Source organism: Globicephala melas, chromosome 13, assembly GCF_963455315.2.
Source record: "Globicephala melas chromosome 13, mGloMel1.2, whole genome shotgun sequence".
In the NCBI taxonomy this organism is placed as follows: Eukaryota; Metazoa; Chordata; class Mammalia; order Artiodactyla; family Delphinidae; genus Globicephala; species Globicephala melas.
In genome coordinates this window covers 25763557-25781355 of record NC_083326.1, presented here as the reverse complement: position 1 = coordinate 25781355, position 17799 = coordinate 25763557, and the positions used below count along the sequence as shown (strand labels likewise).

The window sequence follows — 17799 nt, the reverse complement described above, 5'->3', positions numbered from 1 at the left end:
GGCAAGAGCTCCAGGCGAGTCAGGTGGGCAAGCTGGCTCTCTGGAAACACACACGCACGCGCGCACACACACACACACACACACACACACACACGACTCCCACCTGCATCCACCAGGCCCACCACCTGAGGAGGTCACGGGCAGGGTCAACGAGCAAACTCAGTGGCGTCGCTGAGCCACATGGGACCACAGCGACTCACAGGAAGGAAGCCAAGAGGTGTGGGTAGATTGGGCACCAAGTCTGGATGCTTCTCCAGAAAGGTCTCTGCCACTATCCTCAAGTACAGCCAGATGTGTCGCAACATCCAGTGAAAGGAAAGGGGGTGGATTGAGGAAGGGTTTCAGTCCATGAAGAGAAACAACGTGGACGTAATAAGCCTAAGAAACGTTTAGCCAAGGGGGAAGCTAAAACCATGGTCTTCCTCCGCTCCACCCTTATTCAGGGCTGGCCTGGAAACCAAGGGGGAGACAACTGAGTCAAACAGAACTACGTTAGCAAATTCCCTGATGCTTAAAAAGTGAGACGAAAGAAGACATTACCAAGAAGAGCGACCAGATCCGCCATGGGTTCGTTAAGGATCCCACCAAAGGTCCCCGAGTGGAAATCCTGATCTCTGCACTTCACCTGCAAGACAGGGAACGGGAAGGGAGCTGCTTTTCGCCGTGGCTGCTCAGAGACACCTTTCACCAGGCGGCAGACCCGCCCCGGGTGGCCCTCAGTGCTCAGGGGTCAGCTGACGTTGTCACCACCATGCTTCTGTCACACGATGTGGAGCGTCTGCCCCCCACGTCTTCAGGTCCCACTGAATTCCCCGAAACCAACCTCAGCCCCAGCCTGGCCACCAACAGTGCCGAATCCCAGACCACCAGCCCCTCCTTGGCCTAACGGCTGACGTGCAGCGCAGTTGCCTTGCTCTTGGTTTCACGCCATCTCATGCTCAGCCCTCCTTCCAGAAAATTCTCCAGGAAACTTTCTTCTCCTTGTTCTTGTCCTCCTGCAGGACCATTCTACTTACGTCTCCTCTGATGACTTCTTTTCTGTCTTTTCGCCCCCAGCTTAATCCTTGGATCACTCTACACACAGAGCTTCAAGGCCCACGGGACTTCCTTTACAACCGCCAGACTCTCAGCGCTCCTTCCGTAGGTCTGACCTTTGACCTACTCACAAGACCTAAAGCTTCTAGTCGCTTATGGTACATAACACCTTGGTGTGCTCCCAGCTTCTGAACTTGAGGAGGTCTAGACTGTAACATCTTCTCCTACAATTACTTCCTCCTAGCTTGCTGTTTCCAAAACAAGGAGAGATGCCAGTCCTATAAATCTATCCCCTTAAAATGATGTTGGGGACTTCCCTGGTGGTCCAGTAGTTAAGACTTCGCCTTCCAGGGCAGGGGGTGCAGGTTCGATCCCTGGTCGGGGAGCTAAGATCCCACATGCCTCGCGGCCAAGAAACCAAAACATAAAACAGAAGCAATATTGTAACAAATTCAACGAAGACTCTAAAAATGGCCCCCATCAAAAAGAATCTTAAAAAAAAAGATCTTGGATTTCTCCCAGGCACATTATGTCCAATCGGTTCCCAAGTTCTAATGAGTTTGGGGTTTTTAATTCTCTTTGACCCATTGTCTCTCCCCTTTCCTGCCCGGCTGGCCCTTCTCTGCCTCTGTCGCCATCTTTAAAGCCCTGCCAGGTGAATCTTCCATTTAGTCACTGTAGCTTAGGACCTGTATCTCATCAGGCAGGGATGCTAACAAAGCACTTTGGGGTCGCAGGGCCCCACCTCTGAAATCTTTCGCCGCCTTATCCCACCTCTGCTCACAGCTTCCCTCCTCCTGGCCCCCTCGTCACGAGCCTGCCCTCCCCCGTTCTGGGCCACAGCAAGACGTCCAGTCCCTCGACCCATCCAAGACCTCCCCACCTCTCGTCCTCCTGTCCTTCTTTTCTCCCCATTCAACCTGAATGCCCCTGTGCATCCCTTCAGCCTCTCCGTGGGCGACGTCTTGACTGACTTCGTCTCCTCCATCACACCATCGGGCACAGCCTAAGCCCTGGATCAACCCTGCCCACTGGGGTATCCCACCACCGGCTCCTGAGCACAGCTGCAAACGATATCCCACTGCTCGGACAGGGGACTAAACACCCTCACCTGCCCGCCAGCCACTTCTTCCTGCCCACCTGTTCCCCACAGAGACTACTTCCAGCACGTCTCTGCAGAGAAACTTCCTTCTGACTCAGCAGTAGAAAGAGGCCAACGACGGCGAGATGTTCCACGGCCTGCACAGCTCGGACCCCACCCTGCTTCTGCAGCTGCCCCGGACCCCGGCGGGAGAGCAGAAGCCCTTCCCGGCTCAGGGTCGCACCCGCCCTCTGGCTCTCATACACCACCCCCCCCCCACCACCCCACCCCCGCTTTGCGGTTTCCAGCTGCTCTATGAGGGAGGACTTTCTGATTCTAAATTGCAGGCTCCATCACAGCTTGTCTGCATTAATAGAAAAGGAGCAGGAAGCAGACTACGTGTCAGGGCGGAACTCGAGGTCGCTTTCAGTGATCACAGCAAGGCTGGGAGGATTACTGTGCTCACTTCAGAGGTAAGGAAACAGGCTCAGACTTAAGGTGCGCTCAAGGCCGTTCGTCGGATGAGCCAGACCTCGGGTGCCGGCCTTGTCAGTGCTGGCACCCCTTCTCTTTCTGTCCAAGACGTGGTGGGCAGAGCAGGTAACGGCCACTCACAGCATCCCCAGAACCCGATCAGGCGGTCAGTCTCCTTACCCCAGTGCCCCCGTGCCTGCCTCCAAGTTTCACAGCTGGAGTTCCTAAAACGTGGTGCGTCACAAACCCCTCTCAATCTTCTCTCCAGAAAAACGTACACAGCACATGCGTTCACGGCTGGGGGGGCTTCATGAACTCCCCCAGTCCCAGGACCCCGGATCCCCCGGGGCCATGCCCCCGGCTCGGGGTCTACTCCCTGTCCTCCCCGCCGGGACCCCAGCACAGATCCACCTCCAGGCGGCTGCCGTTGGCAATACCTCCACTATGAAGTAGCTGTTCCCTCGCGTCCCCCACGTGAGCGCGGGCGTCCTCCGGCTGACCCACAGGTTGTCTGAAATCACGATGTAGTCTACGCTTGAGAAGAACCCGGCCTTCTCCTTCTGGACAAGTTCCTCCAGGGCAAGAGAACCAGCCTCCTCCATCCCCTCGATGACAAATTTGACGTTCACGGGCAGATCCTGAATTAACAGTGGAGCAAACCACGCTGTCAAAAAAACTGGACACCTTGCCCTTTCACCTTTTAAAATCCAGGATTTGTTTGCATGTAACTTAAACAGACTGAATTATTATATACATTCCCAAAAGCTCTGTTTATAACGAAGGGGTTTTAACTCAGGTTGTGACGGAGAATTCAAGGTAATGGCCAGTGAGCCATCAACCTAAGACTGATGACAGAGGATCTGGACAGGGCATCCCTAAAGAAAAGGCTGCGTCCACCGTATGGGGTTCCGCTCGGCCCCTGCAGAGAAGCCCGTTCCTCTTTCTCCCCAGAAGGAATTTTTCCAGAAAGGTTACTCAATTACAAATCTCTTTTCTGTCCTCATAATTCTGAGCATGATAAATGAGAACTCTTTGAAAGGTTGTCTAATGTTTAAGCCTCAGGATAATTTTCATTTCAAGTATCTGTTATCTTTCAGCTACGAGTTCAATCTGCCTTTTAACTTATTCAAAGGCTTTGATCTTGCAGCAAAATGGACCTTGAGTTTTCCCCTAATATTAGGACATGGAATAGCGCCTTTAAAATTTTTACAATGTGACTTTCCCCCATTTGGTTTTGATCTTTTTATATCTGTATAATTTATAACTTCATATCTTTGAGAGCCGTGTGGAGAAGAGGGGTCGATGGCTTTTCCTAGAGCATAAGGCACGTGCAGGGCGGGGGTGAACAGTTATTCTATGCAGAGGAGGCAATGCAAACACACTTATTAGCTCTAATAAGTGGGATCGCCTGGCCCCAGATTAACAAAGGCAGGATGAGTGGAGGATTATGTATTAGGAAATGTGACCTTCGGTCATTCAGCTGCTTAAGGGCATTTGGGGATAACAAGTTTTTCAATGCATTCCTTGAATACATTTCTATGTGTCTTAGGAAGTTAAGCTAAAGTTCTGAAATCTTAATATTTGAAAGCTCCTTATTAACATTTAACTAGAAAACAATTCCCAAGAAGTAGCTGGAAAGCCTAAGAATTTTCTGGCAAAATGTGATTGATAAAATACAAGTCAATAGCTATTAAGTGTTGGAGGAGGCCGTGGGGCTGGCAGCCCAGCCTGGGCTTTGGCCTCTGCTCTGTCCCTTGACACCCAGGGACCCGGGACCAGTCATTTCACCTCTCGGCAGCCCACTTCTCTGTTAATACTTGCTCTGCCTCTTGGTAAGACAATCCAGTGAGGTGACGTACATTTAAGTGCTCTGTAAGCAAGACAGAAAGAGGGGATGGAGGGCAGAAGGGAAGGAGGAAAGAAGAGACCAGAGCTCCTAAAGGGCCTAGTACTCGCAGGCTCCAGGGAACCTTTCCATATTCACTGAATCCACGCAACAAGCCTGGAGACAGATATGCGCATTCCTAGATCGTGGATGAGGGGAGTGAGGCTCAGGGAGATTAACTGACTTTTCTAAGGGCAGAGTGGGGATTGCTTGTTTTGTTTGCAATTATACGTTTCAGAGTTGAAATTTAAAAAGCAAAGCAGGGGCTTCCCTGGTGGCGCAGTGGTTGAGAGTCCGCCTGCCGATGCAGGGGACACGGGTTCGTACCCCGGTCCGGGAAGATCCCACGTGCCGCGGAGTGGCTGGGCCCGTGAGCCATGGCCGCTGAGCCTGTGTGTCCGGAGCCTGTGCCCCGCAGCGGGAGAGGCCACAACAGTGAGAGGCCCGCGTACCGCAAAAACAAACAAACCAAAAGCAAAGCAGATTTTGACCTTTATATAGGACCTGTCTTATAAATATTGCTTTCCTCTTCTTAAGAAAGAAGGACAGAAAACGAGAGAGAGGGGTGGGATGTGGGGAGGGAGGGAAGGAGGGGGAGAGAGAGAGAGGAAGGAAGGGAGGAAGGGAGGGAGGGAGGGAGGGAAGGAGGAAGAAAGAAAACAGAGAGAGAGAGAGAAACCAAGGGCTTACTTAGGGGAGTGCCATGAACAAGAGGACAACCTTGCAGTGGTCAGCAGGGCCCAGGCAGAAAAGCGTCCTGATTCACTAAGCCTGTCTTCCTCAGTGAGATGAAGCAGTCAAGTGAGAGCAGTGAAACCCTCTCTTCTGCTTATGTCTCAGGAGACAACAGACTCATGAGAGAGAAGCCCCTGGAGTCTGATGAAATCACCTCCGAGAAAGAAAAAACGCAACGTCAGGACCTGCTCAATGGACAGGATTTGGGAGAAGCAGCATCAAGGACCTGAACCTCGGGCAGCAGCTGGGCAGCTCCACTTGTCTTGTGGACAAGTGGACGGTGCCCGGAGGTGGACCCACGCCAGTCCTCACCAGACAGGCACATCCTCCCAGCCCGACCTCGCAGCCCTCTGTCTCGGAAGGAGTGTGCTGCTCCCAGAGCCTCTTTGGGGACGGGGTAGGGATGGTTGGCGGGGGTTTGCCCTGTGACTGCCGACACGTCCCTTTCTGTCCATGAACCCAACAAATGGGCCCCACTTCCTCTTAAATTCCCAGTGTTCCAAAGTGCTTAATTCAATTCAGCCACACAAGTAAGATGAGGGAAAGGTAGCAAGGCTGCACATTTTTAAGGTGACCCCACAAACCCCTTCTGCACCCCCAGGTTACAGAGCCCATACTCTGTGGAGCCCAGACTGGAACAGGCTGGGTCTCATACCTGGGCCTGGTCTCCCTGGCACAGGCTCAAGCTCACCAACTAGCAGGGCCATTTCTGCATGAAAGGGATGGAATCACACCATCAAATCCACCCAGTGTTAGAGGGCCGGCGCCCATATCAACACCCTCACTTTTACAGAACAGAATCTGAAGCCCAGAGAGGTTAAGTCTCCCACCCATGGCCACACAGCTAGATTGGATCCTGTTTGGAGTGTAAGCGTTCTCATTACCAGAAGAGAAAAGAGCAGTGCGAGATGAAACCATCCTCGTGAGCACAGCAAACGACAGTTTTAGTTGGTGGTCTGAGAGAGTAGCCCTCCCCTCAAAGCTGCAGCCCACCATAACCCCTCCTTGGACGGATTGAAACCACTTCCCACAAGAATGGAAAGAACTCAGGGATTCAGACAGAACGTCACACCCCAGAGATCGCTATCCTGCTAATTTGCAAAGCAGCTAATATATTTCTTAAAGTGTATGTCTGTCTCTATTAACAAAACCATACTTTGTGATAAGAAGGACGGGTTGCAGATAAAAAAGATAAGCTGAATAAGTTGAAGATAAAAAGAGACAAGTCCCAGCAGATGGTGATGTAGCCACAGGCTCATCATGTTTTTTGCTGTGTCACGTTGTTGCATGTCAACAGCACGGGATCAAGGTATCACCCTGCCCCAGACCAGCTGGGTGGCTTTGAGTACGTTCCCTTCCTTTCCCAAGCCTCTCTCTCTTTATCTGTAAAATGCGTGTGATTGTAACACATTCCTCTGCAGATTGCTGGAAGAGTAAAGGACATCATGCAGCTCAGAGCCAGCTGCCTCCATCACCATCATCGCCATCATCACCATCATCACCATTACCATCATCACCACCATCACCATAATCACCATCACCATCATCATCACCGTCATCATCACATCACCGTCATCATCGCCATCATCGCCCTTGCTCCCAAGCACAGCCGGCACCTACCTCGTCCAGGGCTCTGAATGTGCTCACAGCGTTGATCCACGCTAAAACAGGGCCTTTGTTGTCTGTCGTTCCTCGGCCATACAGTTTTCCTTTGAAAATGGGGGAAGAATTTTCAGAAAAGCATGGACACCTCTGCCAGTTTAGTGAGCCAAAACCAAAGGTAGCTTTACAGGTAATTGTTTTAATGGTGCTTTCTATTTTTCTAGGCAGAAGTCTTGCTCTGAAATCACAAAGTATTGTTTCTTATGTACAAATAGTATGCTAGCCAGCAAACGTAAGCTAATTTGAAATATACAGATCCCTTTGGCCTTACTAGTAATTAGCCATCTTATCCAAGTTCATTGAAGAAGACCCACGGGTGTGTTGCAGAATGTCACGTAATACAGCCTCTCACTCTGAGATTTTACAATTAGCAGGACAATGAAAAAGGGTGTATGTGTCTCTCCATTAACCTTTCTTTTTCTTGTCTTTATAAAACGTAATTACATTTGGTGTTTTTAAAAAAGAAAATATGTGACCTACACAACTATTTTCCCTGAAACCCAAGAACTCTCCTAATGGGGACTTGATCTGCCCAGAGGCACAAAGGTTCATGGTTGCTTTCACAACTGAAAGAAAATCAGCCTCGTTGGACCAACCGGTGGACCACGAGATCAGCAGATCAGCGTTCTCTGCACTCCTAACAATGACAGGTAAGGCCTGGAGCCCGGGGCAGTCACATCTCGAATTCTTAAGCCCTACGAGCAGTCCCTCACCCACAGAACAGCCCAGCACGAGGTGTCACTGACCGTCCACCTCCGTCAGTGTGTGAGGGTCCGTGACCCACCCATCCTCCCGTCTGGCAGGCTGCACGTCCAAGTGGCCGTAGAAGCACACGGTGGGCTTCTTGGGATCATTCCCCAGTGCGGCCAGGATGATGGGAGGTATCGGGAGGCTCTGACCATCAGGCAGCTGCAGACGGAAAATGGATAACTGTTTTGAAAAAAAAGCCATTTGGTTCTTCCAGAAAATTCAAAGACATGGATGGCGTTAGGAGTCTGTTACTAGCTCCAATCAGGTGGACACAGTCCCGTTAACAGACTATTCAGACTCGTCAGTGCTAAAGCAGGCGACACTGGGAGGGTAGATTAAAGCCCCATCCACTCCTGAGGGTCAGTAATAAGCCTTGAGCCTGACGAGCGATTGGGTCCTTTGAGAAAGAGGCATTTGAACTTTAGGGAAAGAGCCATCTGGGAGAAATGTGAAGCACGTGAAGGACATGAACAGCACAGTGGGGGGCCTTCACGCACCCCCTCCACCTTCCCCCGTCCCCCCCGGTCCCGACAGGACGAGAGGCCGATGCTACAGCCTCCTGTGGGCTGAGGTGGAGATCTTCGCCCTTACTGGGAATCGCGGTGCTGCTTCTGCTGAGCATGAGGGCGAGCAAACCCCCATCCTGCCACCACGAAGGGAAGCCTGGCTGATGCCCAGGGAAGTGGCCGCTTGGAGGCGGGAGGGGATGCCAGCACCTGCTGAAAACCTGCGTCCACCAAGTCCACGTGGGCTCCCAGGTTCCGGAGCCGGTCTGCAGCCAGGTCCGTCATTCTGAGCAGCTCTCGTCGGAGGCGCAGCACGGGCTGGACCGAGTCACTCTCGACCGCCACCCACTCCTTCAGCGTCTGGGAGGAAAGGCGACAGGCGGTCAGCACGCGGGTCATCCGCACCCACTCTTGGGGGCGCACCTCGCCGGGTCCCCAGCGCCCTCATCTGACCTGGAGACCGAGCTGGCAGATGACAGCTGGAGGCGTGACCAGGAGCCCAGAAGCCAGCGACGGCTGGTCAATGCAGGACGGGACGGTTGGTGGAAGGCCGCCTCTGAAGCCTGGCCTGGGCCCCTCAGCGCCACCAGGCTCATACAGAAGGCGCGGGTCCCCGCCCCCCTTGTGGTCTCTAGGAATTGAGAACAGCCGCCCCGTGAGGGCTCGGCTTCCCACAAACGTCCCTGCAGGTCACTCTGATCCACCCCACGGTGGCCTCAGCTAGGCTGCAGGACCCCCTGTGACCATCCCGTGCATTTCAGCTCTGAGGTCCCCCCGCTGCACCTGCAGGATCCGGGAGGGGGTGTAACCCCGGGTTTGAACTCAGGGCTGGGCAGGCAGACAACCCGAGTTCCTGGTCCTGGTTCTGCCCACTACAGGTGGGTGGCTTCAAGGACATTTCTGAAGCTCTGGAATTAGCCTCAGCTTCCTCCACTGCAGGAGGGGCGTGAGGCTCCCTCGCTGCGGATTATGGTGGAGGTAATGCTGTGAGACAGTAACACACACACACTTTGGTCTCTCTCCCCGGTTCCCGGCCAGCGCTCCTAAGACTTTTACAATTTCCTAAGCGATGAGGTACTAGGAGCATCTCTTGTTCTAACATTTGGTCTTCGACGCCGGGTCCTGACAGAGCTCCTAACGCCCTTGGGATTTCCCGGGTGAAAAGGAGCGTGCTTTTGTCCTAGTGAGGAACTTTGGAGGCTTCTGGGCGTGTGGGCCGGTCACCAGAAAGACCGAGCCGTGATCAGACGCTCAGAACTTCCAGCCACAGCTCCCCACCTTGGGGGAAGGACGACGGGCTGGAGATGGAGCTAAGAATCGGTGATGCCTACGTGACGAAGCCTCCATAAACATCCCCGAGGCTCGGGGTTCAGAGAACTTCCGGGCTGGGAAGGGATGCCCTGCAACCCACAGGACAGAAGCTCCCGCCCCGGGCAAACGTGTAGAAGCGTGTCACTGAGTTCTGCGAGCTGTTCTAGCAAACGATGAGCCTGAGGAGGGGTCACCAGAGGCCCTGATCTGTAGCCGAGTCAGGCAGAAGTGTGGGCAACCTGGGGGCCCACCACCAGCTACTGGCGTCTGAGGTCGGCATCGGGGTAGGGGTGACACTACCTCCAGGAAGACAGTGTCAGAGGTGAGCCATGTCGCAGGACACCGTGGGGGCACACAGAGAACTGGAGACTTGCTTGTTGTGCAGAAAACCCACACTCTGGGGACAGAAGAGGAAACATGTCTTTCTTGGTGAGGACGGAGTGAGAACGTATACACGGGAGACCCAGGCCGAAGCCTCGCCCCGTAAGAGCTCCGTAACCACTGCTGATTCTCAATGTTAGGAACAATCCTTCCCATTCCAGGGTCCGTACTTGAGCCGCTTACACTGGGACAGCCGCAGTGTTTATTAAAAACCATACATGTGATTTTGGACTCTACTTCCTAACTTATTTTAGTTTGATTTCTATCCTGGTTGTAGCACTTCTATTTTTATTGTGAAGAAATGTATTTGATCTGAAGGAATATTGTGTTTTACATTTTTAAACTGGAATTTGTAGGGCGGATGCTGCCAAGTTAGCACTAAACTTAATGGACTGGGAGGCTATGAGGGCGCTGCACAGAGCAGCGCTGGGCTGAGAGGCCCACATTGGCGCATGCTCCCAGTGCATGCCTTTTCTCTCCCCGCTGTGAATTCCAGCCTGCACTGCGAACCCCAGTCGGGTTTCAACATCCCAACAGGCACTTACATCAAGTTAACACGCCCACACGAGGAAGGATTCCATGAAGGTCAAGCTTAGGCACTGCAGCCTGTACACTGAGCCTTGTACTTTAGTATGAATCATGGGGGATTCACGTCTGTTTGCACAGTAATATTCCAGACATGGGTTGGTTGACCCAATAAATGTACACTGAACACACATCGTGTGCCAGACACAGTGTCGGGGGCTCGGGGTCCAGGGTCCAGGGCGGCCTCAGGGAGTTCCCAGGCGGTGGAGGTGGGCCAGGCATGCCAGGGGCACAGGAGAGCCAGCAGGAGAGGGACGTGCCAGGTGGTGACAGAACGGGGAGGATGAATTTCAGCTAGTTTTGCAGGTGGAGAGGGTCTCTGAAGGGGAGGATGGGCCACCTGATGACGGTCCAGAGTAAAGGTGAGCTCAACAGAGCTTGCTGATCATTGCTAAACAGACATTCCTAGATCAAATGTGCTGGGAATGCCCTTTTTGGAAGGAATGGCCGGAAGGGATCTCTTACCTGAATCTAACCAACATTTAAATTCTAAGTCAATGAGGAGTCACAGGCATTTTAAATGGAGTTGTCAAGCAAAAAAAAAAAAATCCACATCTCCCAGCAAATAACCATTCTCCCAGATTCCCAAAGGGCATATCCAAGCATTTTGCACGTGCCGTGTCTCTCACCTGTACAAATTCATCCTGATGGAGATCGATGTATTGGAAGACCTTCTCTAGCAGCCCAGTGGGCGGGGAGGATGGTGAGAACATGCCTCCGTCCAGCAGCAACAGGAAAGCAAGGAGAGATGATGCCTGTGAGCATGTGACGGGGGCATATTTTAAAATAAGGACCAGGTTTTGGACTTTCCACCTTTCAAATACTTCAAGAAAGTTAATGTTATCCAACACAGCTGATTACAGTCTTCTGAACTAAAATAACACAAGGTAGTAGAATGGGAAATATATTTTTTGCTATATCTTCACCCAAACCCTTCATTTGCAATGCTAAAGAATTTTAATAAGATAGAAACCAAGTTAACAAGCTTGTATTTAAGCAATGCTGTTGCTCGTTTTTTTTCCTATGACACAATTTTCCTATGGGTTCACTTCCTATAAAGCTAAGTCAGCTCCCTACATCCCAGGTGTTAAGGGCGATATTTATAAGAGAGAAAAACGTGAGATAATTAAAAACAAAACCAAAAAAAACAGCAACAAGGCTTCTTTGTGTGATTAACCACTTTATGAAATACTAGAAAAGTAAGGACTGAATAAAATCCTGTGCAGTGCTGTAGGGTTTCTTTCCATCAGCTCCTGAGGTTAGCATACCTTGAGAAGAAACTTACAAGCCACGCTGTGATAAATAACATCACAGGACTGGCGATCATGTGGACACTGTTGGCCACAGTCTCTGCCTGGTAGCCCCCGGTCCGTGGCTTTCTCCTCTTTCCCTCCCACCAATCTGGCCTCTCTGCTTCCATCCCTGACGGGTCCCTTCCTTCCTCTGCCCAAGACCCCATTTCCTCCCTCCCCCCCTCCCTGTGACCCCTTCCTAGTCTCCTCTGGACTCCCACAGCAGGCTCCAGGCTGGGTGCAGAGCAGAAAAACTGTGTCCAGAAAAGCGTAGGACTTCCAGGTTGCAGACTAAACTAATTATCTTCTTCCAAACCAACTCTTCCTTCTGGATTGGCTCTGTTCATTTCTGAAATAGACTTTAGTTTTTAGAGACATCTTAGGTTCAGGCTGCTTCTTCCCTTGGCCTCCAGTTGCAGGCATCAACAGAGCCAAGGGAGGACTTGGGTCTAGAATAAAGAACTACTACAACTCAATAAGAAAAGACAAATTAACCCAATTAAAAACGGGCAAAAGATTTGAATAGACATTTCTCCAAGGAAAACATACGTATGGCCAACAAGCACATGAAGAGATGCTCAACATCGTTAGCACCAGGGAAACGCAAATCTAACCGCGACGCGACCACAGTTCACACCGCTCAGGACGGTTAAAATCAAACTGCCAGATGACAGCAAGAGCTGGCGAGGACAGGGAGGGACTGGAACCCTCGTGCACTATTGCTGGGGATGTAAAATGGTGTGGCTGCCTTGGAGACAGCCTGGCAGCTCCTCAGACGATTAAGCGCAGCGTATCTTACAGCCCAGAAATCCCACTCCTAGGTGTGTGCCCAAGAGAAATGAAAACATACGTCCACACAACAACTTGTGATTGTATGTTTACAGCAGCATTATTTGTAATAGCCAAAGCTGGAGACAATCCAAATGACCAGTAATGAACGACTGAATGAACAAAATGTGGTACAGACACACAATGGAATATGACTCAGCCATAAAAAGAAATGAAGTATTGACACGTGCTACAGTACGAAAGAACCTGAACACCTTCTGTTAAGTGAAAGAACCAGAAACGAAAGACTACACGTTGGATCAGTCCAATTATGTGAAGTGTCCAGGATAGGTAAATCCTAAGAGACAAAAGTAGATTGGTGGTTGCCTAGGGCTGGGAGGATTGGGGGGAAATGGGGCATGACTGCTGATGAGTTGGGGATTCATTTTCAGTGATGAGAATGTTCTAAATTTGATGTGGCAGTCGTGCAATTCTGAACGTACTAAAACCCACTGAATTGCAATGCACACTGTGAGTGGGTGGATTGTAAGGAAAATGAATCGTATTGCAATACAGTTGTTATAAAAATAATAAATGTAAGCATTCAACAATATAAATATATTACTGAGTATGAGAAATGTCTATAAAGGAAGCTAAGGCGGGGGTAAAATCAGGGTGAAAGCGAGCCATGCTCCTCCGTGAGTGGACGAAGCACTTGGTCCAGCAGATGGCGCCAGTGAGCTGTTCAGCATCTGCCCCGTCCTCCTCCGCGGCTCCCAATTCACCTTCTGAGGGCAGCTAAGTCCCGTGGGCAGAGCCTAGAGCCAGGGGCTGCGAGGACCCAGGAGGAAAAGGCCCCTGCAGACCCACAGTGGCAGGACGATGAGGTTCGTGCAAATGGAGGAGGAAAGTTTTTGCAGCCGATCCATCTAAATTAATATTTGAACTGTTATTTTTATTTTTCATTCATTCAATTTGCATTAAAAAATTATTTGGGGGCTTCCCTGGTGGCACAGTGGTTAGGAATCTGCCTGCCAATGCAGAGGACATGGGTTCAAGCCCTGGTCCAGGAAGATCCCACATGCTGAGGAGCAACTAAGCCCGTACGCCACAACTACTGAGCCTGCGCTCTAGAGCCCGCGAGCCACAACTACTGAGCCCGTGTGCCGCAACTACTGAAGCCCGCGTGCCTAGCGCCCGTGCTCTGCAACAAGAGAAGCCACCACAATGAGAAGCCCACACACCACAACGAAGAGTGGCCCCTGCTCACCGCAACTAGAGAAAGCCCGCGTGCAGCAACGAAGACCCAATGCGGCCAAAATAAATATAATTAATTTAAAAAATTACTTGGTGCTCCTCTCCAATGAAATATGAAAGGAAAACTTGAAGAGGAAAAGGAAGCCAAAGGAAAAGGAGAGGAAGGAAAAACCTTGATTGTGAGGACCGAGAGTCCTTCCTGAGGACTGAGTTTCCATCAGGCTTGTTCCTGGAGCTGCGGTCCTGCCCACAGGGCCTGCACCACCGCACCCCTCGCCCCCAGAGCCGTCCCCCGTCCGTCTCCCCTCTCCACTCGCCGTCAGGCCCGCAGAGACCAGCCGTGGGCACTCATCCTGCTCTTAGGATCCCGGGTGGGGCCCCTGGGCATCCTTTGGTCTCCTCCCGGGTCTCTTGTGTTCCTAATCGTTCTGTTTCTTTTCTTGGGTTATAGTCATGTTTGACCTGAACGAATCACCCAACAAAACCCTGGGGACTTAGAAAGGGTATTCCTGGCCTTGGCCTTCGCAGGAAGGAGCAGTCGCTGGAGAAGGCAAGGTGAGGGTGAGGGTCAGGGAGCAGAGACGGAAGCCCATGTCTCAGTGTCCTCCTGGGGGGCCGGTGGCCCAGCCTGGGCTGCAGGGCCTCGCAGAGGAAACTCCTTTGCTCCAGAGGCTCCTGTTAATTCCAGCTGGTTGTTCTCAGACTGGGAACCAAAGTTCCACGTGCCCTTGTGCTGAGTACTTACATTTAAATGTAAGGACCTCCTGACTTCTCAAAGTCAGGCCACACCTCTGTGGTGTAACCATCCCCCACCACGTCCTTCCCCTAATCCAAAGAGCTTCACTTCCTCAAAGCCTCGCCTCCCACTGGACGCAGGCCTCAGTGGTCACTCTGCTCTCTCCCAGCCCCAGCCAACAACTGGAGACAGTTAGGTGAGCCGTGTACCTAGCTGACAGTGGCCTTGAGATCCCATGGGCCGCCTCAACCAATGACACTTCTCTATCTCCTGCCACAAAAACAGCAGGCATCTCAGAAGGAGCCTGGGGTGGTTGTTAGTTTCTGATGTTGAACAGAATAAAGAATAGAAAATGAAAGCGCTCTCACCCCACACAGCCTAGGCCAAGGGTACAGACAATGGCCCATCAGCCAAACCCTTTTCCGCCCGTAAGAAGCTTTAGTGCCAGCGTCAACCTGGATGCCAAGAATTCTGCTTACCAAGTCCTTTAGAGTTCGGCGTGACCTTTACAGAGGTCGCTCTGCCGGTGTCTGCTCTGATGAATTTTATAACACAGGCAAATGCTTTGTTAGCCTCGTTTATCTCAGCACGAGAGGATTAAAAACAAAAATTCCAAACCGAAACACAGGCCTTTCTGGCTTGTGTTCATTCCCTTGCCGGCTCTGAACTGAGCCCAGCGGCTCCTGCTGAGGTTAACCAGTCCTGCAGGCTGGTGAGGGCGTGGCTCTCAGAGGGCAGCCTGGACTCACGCCAGGGCCAAGGAGGCAGTTTCAAGGAGCGGAACGCCCCAGAACGTCCCAAGAACTGCAGCGTGTCCACCATCCTCTCGTGGGGTCTGCCGGGCGAGTCTGACCCCAGAGAGGAGAGGTCAGTGGCCGAGCCTCACTCCCAGACCCAGAGGTGACCCGCACGCCGCACAGGAGGCTGGGACGCCAGCACAGGCTCGGCAGGGCCGCGGAGGGCAGAGGTCACCAGAAGCGGGCACGGAGGAGGCCCCGGGCGCCAGCCTGGGGCGCACGTGGAGCTGAGAACAGGCTCTGGCCCTCTCGATGGCCGACGGCCCGCTGCGGGCAGGGGACACAGGCTCTGAAACAGGCACAAAGCACCACCACGTGCCGCCAGGAAGGGCCCGAGGTCAGTTCCCACAGCGGCCGGCCCTTTGAGGCCCGGGGCTCTAGAATGCTCCATCCGGGGCGGCAGGCGGCCAGTCCAAAGACCCGGCTCCTGACGCCGGGGGCATGCGTGTTTCTCCACCGCCTGTGGTCTTTGCCAGTGGGGAGCCGGCCGCCTGCACAGGCCGCGGGGACCAGGAAGCTGGCCTGCCAGTGAGCGAGGCCACCTCTTCCCGTCTGGCCAGGGACCTGGGCCTCTCCTGACATCAGCCTGAGGGACCGCCGGGGCTCACTGCCTCTGGAGCCTCTGTCTTCTGGAAACACGGGCAGCACAGAGACAAATAGGTGGAGCAGAGGAGGGACTGAACTCGCCAGAGACCCCTCTGCTGTTTCTCCCGCAGACAGGCAGCCACGCCCACCGAGTCGGGGCAGAGGGTCTGAAACGGTGAGAGCGCTGTCACCACTTAGAGCTGGACGGGGAACTCCTCAGAGGCGAGCCTGTGGCTCTGATCCCGCCCCTGGAACCCAGGGCTCCCGCTCCGAGAGGGGAGGGTGTCCATCCCGAGCGTCAGTGGTGCGGGGCCTGGCCTGGAGCCCAAACCTGGGGTGAACCTGAGATCTTCAGAGCTCCTGGCTGAGGCTAGGCTACACCACAGCCGCCCCCTTTTCCTTCTTCTAAATCTCTTTTGAGGGATTTTTGCATAAGAGTGCTAACAGAATAAATCTAAAATACCTGTAGGAGTGACTGAATGATCTCAGGGCACAAGAGGTGAACTCGGGGCGTTCCAGCGGCAGAATGAGGGAGTAGGGGAACGGGACGGCGGGGCTGAGGTCAGTGGGACCCGAGAGGCAGGGAGACCCAGACTTAGAGCCGCAGGAGGGTGACCAGGGAGGAGCAGAGGCGCCTCAGCGGGGCGGGAGAGGAGGACAGGGTTCTGGCAGGACTGGTCCAAACGGAGCTGTCACCAGAGAACACGTCTGCTTTTTACCTAGATACTCCTTTAAATCTTATCTTCTAAAGTTGAAGTTCACAGCACAAACTTGTTTTGATTTCAAAACATGGGGCTTTATGACCTTCACCACTGGGAAGCAAGGTCCCAGCGATAAAGGGAAGGAAGAATTCCAGGCTTGGCCTCCTCCTGAATCAGTGCCACGGCTACTGTGCAGTTGGGGACAAAAGTTCAACATGTGAAAAGTCAAGAACGAGGGCCATTTCAAGGACAGGGCAGGAACTTTTCAATCCCTGTGTACTACGCTCCTGTAGCTGCCAGAACCAAGTGCCACGGGGCTGGGTGGCTTAGGGCAACAGGAGTTCAAAGGCTCACAGTTCTGGAGTTAGAACTCAAGGTGTCAGCAGGGCCACACCCCCTCTGAAGGCTCCAGGGGAGGGTCCTTCCTGCTCTTCCCTGGGGGGGGGGGGGCGTGGCTGGCAATGCTCCAGTTCCTTGGCTCGTAGCCGCATCCCTGCCACCTGTGCCCGTCTCCTAGGTGTATCCCTGCCTCTTCTAAGAAGGACTAGGCAGTGGCTTTGGGGACCACCCCAGACAGTAGGACCTGATTTTAACTAATTACATCTGCAAAGGTCCTCCTTCCAAGCAAGGTCACATTCTGAGGTTCCACGAGGACATGGATTTGCGGCCACTATCTGACCCAGTACACTCTGTTAGTCTCTTGTCACTAATATTCTCTTATTTGCTTTCTTAATAATTATCATCTGACTCACTTGAATATGAGCCGCATGACAACTGGGACTTGGTCTTCCTATGTCCCTGGTCCCCGAGAGCCTAAGCTGTGCCTGTCACAGAACAAGACCAGGTCCAGCCAGTATTTACTGAATAATTACATGCATAGTCCTGAAGGACACCAAGAGTAGTTGATTTTCACTAATGTAACTAGTTCTACTTCAACGCCGTGTAGAAAATGCAGAATCTGTCTAATAAAACTATTCCAGCTGTAAACCTGAATAACGGAAAAAGTGAAGGTCAAATTTGGGCAGACTTTTCCCTCCTGGCAGTCCCCCCAAAACCCCCATGTGGACCTCTGTTCACTGATCTGCCTGCCGGGAGTCCTTTTGGTCCTCTCCAGCCTCCCAGCTCTTTATCAGCAAAGCCATGCCAGCTGCTCCAGGCTCACAGGGAACCCCTCTGCATCCCACGGAGTCCACAGCCTGCACCTCACAATTCACAGCATCCTCGCCAACTGCCGCCCCCCTTCCTCCCTGAGTGATTG

General features: G+C 52.6%; 1 protein-coding gene across 6 annotated transcripts in view; it reads right to left on the bottom strand.

The window, feature by feature from the left end:
- The window catches only part of CNDP1 (carnosine dipeptidase 1), a 33967-nt gene that overhangs the window by 11148 nt on the left and 5020 nt on the right, over positions 1 to 17799 (bottom strand). For 3 of the 6 annotated variants that reach the window (XM_070047078.1, XM_070047076.1, XM_070047077.1), the window contains exons 1-7: positions 9740 to 9946; positions 8582 to 8759; positions 8339 to 8488; positions 7619 to 7781; positions 6831 to 6919; positions 3028 to 3228; positions 541 to 625 (exon numbers count right to left, since the gene is read on the bottom strand). In XM_070047078.1, the coding sequence (XP_069903179.1) occupies positions 541 to 625; positions 3028 to 3228; positions 6831 to 6919; positions 7619 to 7781; positions 8339 to 8488; positions 8582 to 8759; positions 9740 to 9858 (985 nt within the window). In that variant the 5' untranslated portion in view covers positions 9859 to 9946. Of the gene's footprint in view, positions 1 to 540; positions 626 to 3027; positions 3229 to 6830; positions 6920 to 7618; positions 7782 to 8338; positions 8489 to 8581; positions 8760 to 9739; positions 10011 to 11034; positions 11161 to 17799 lie in introns of those variants that run through there. The other 3 variants (XM_070047080.1, XM_030868182.3, XM_070047079.1) reach the window with 3 other exon arrangements.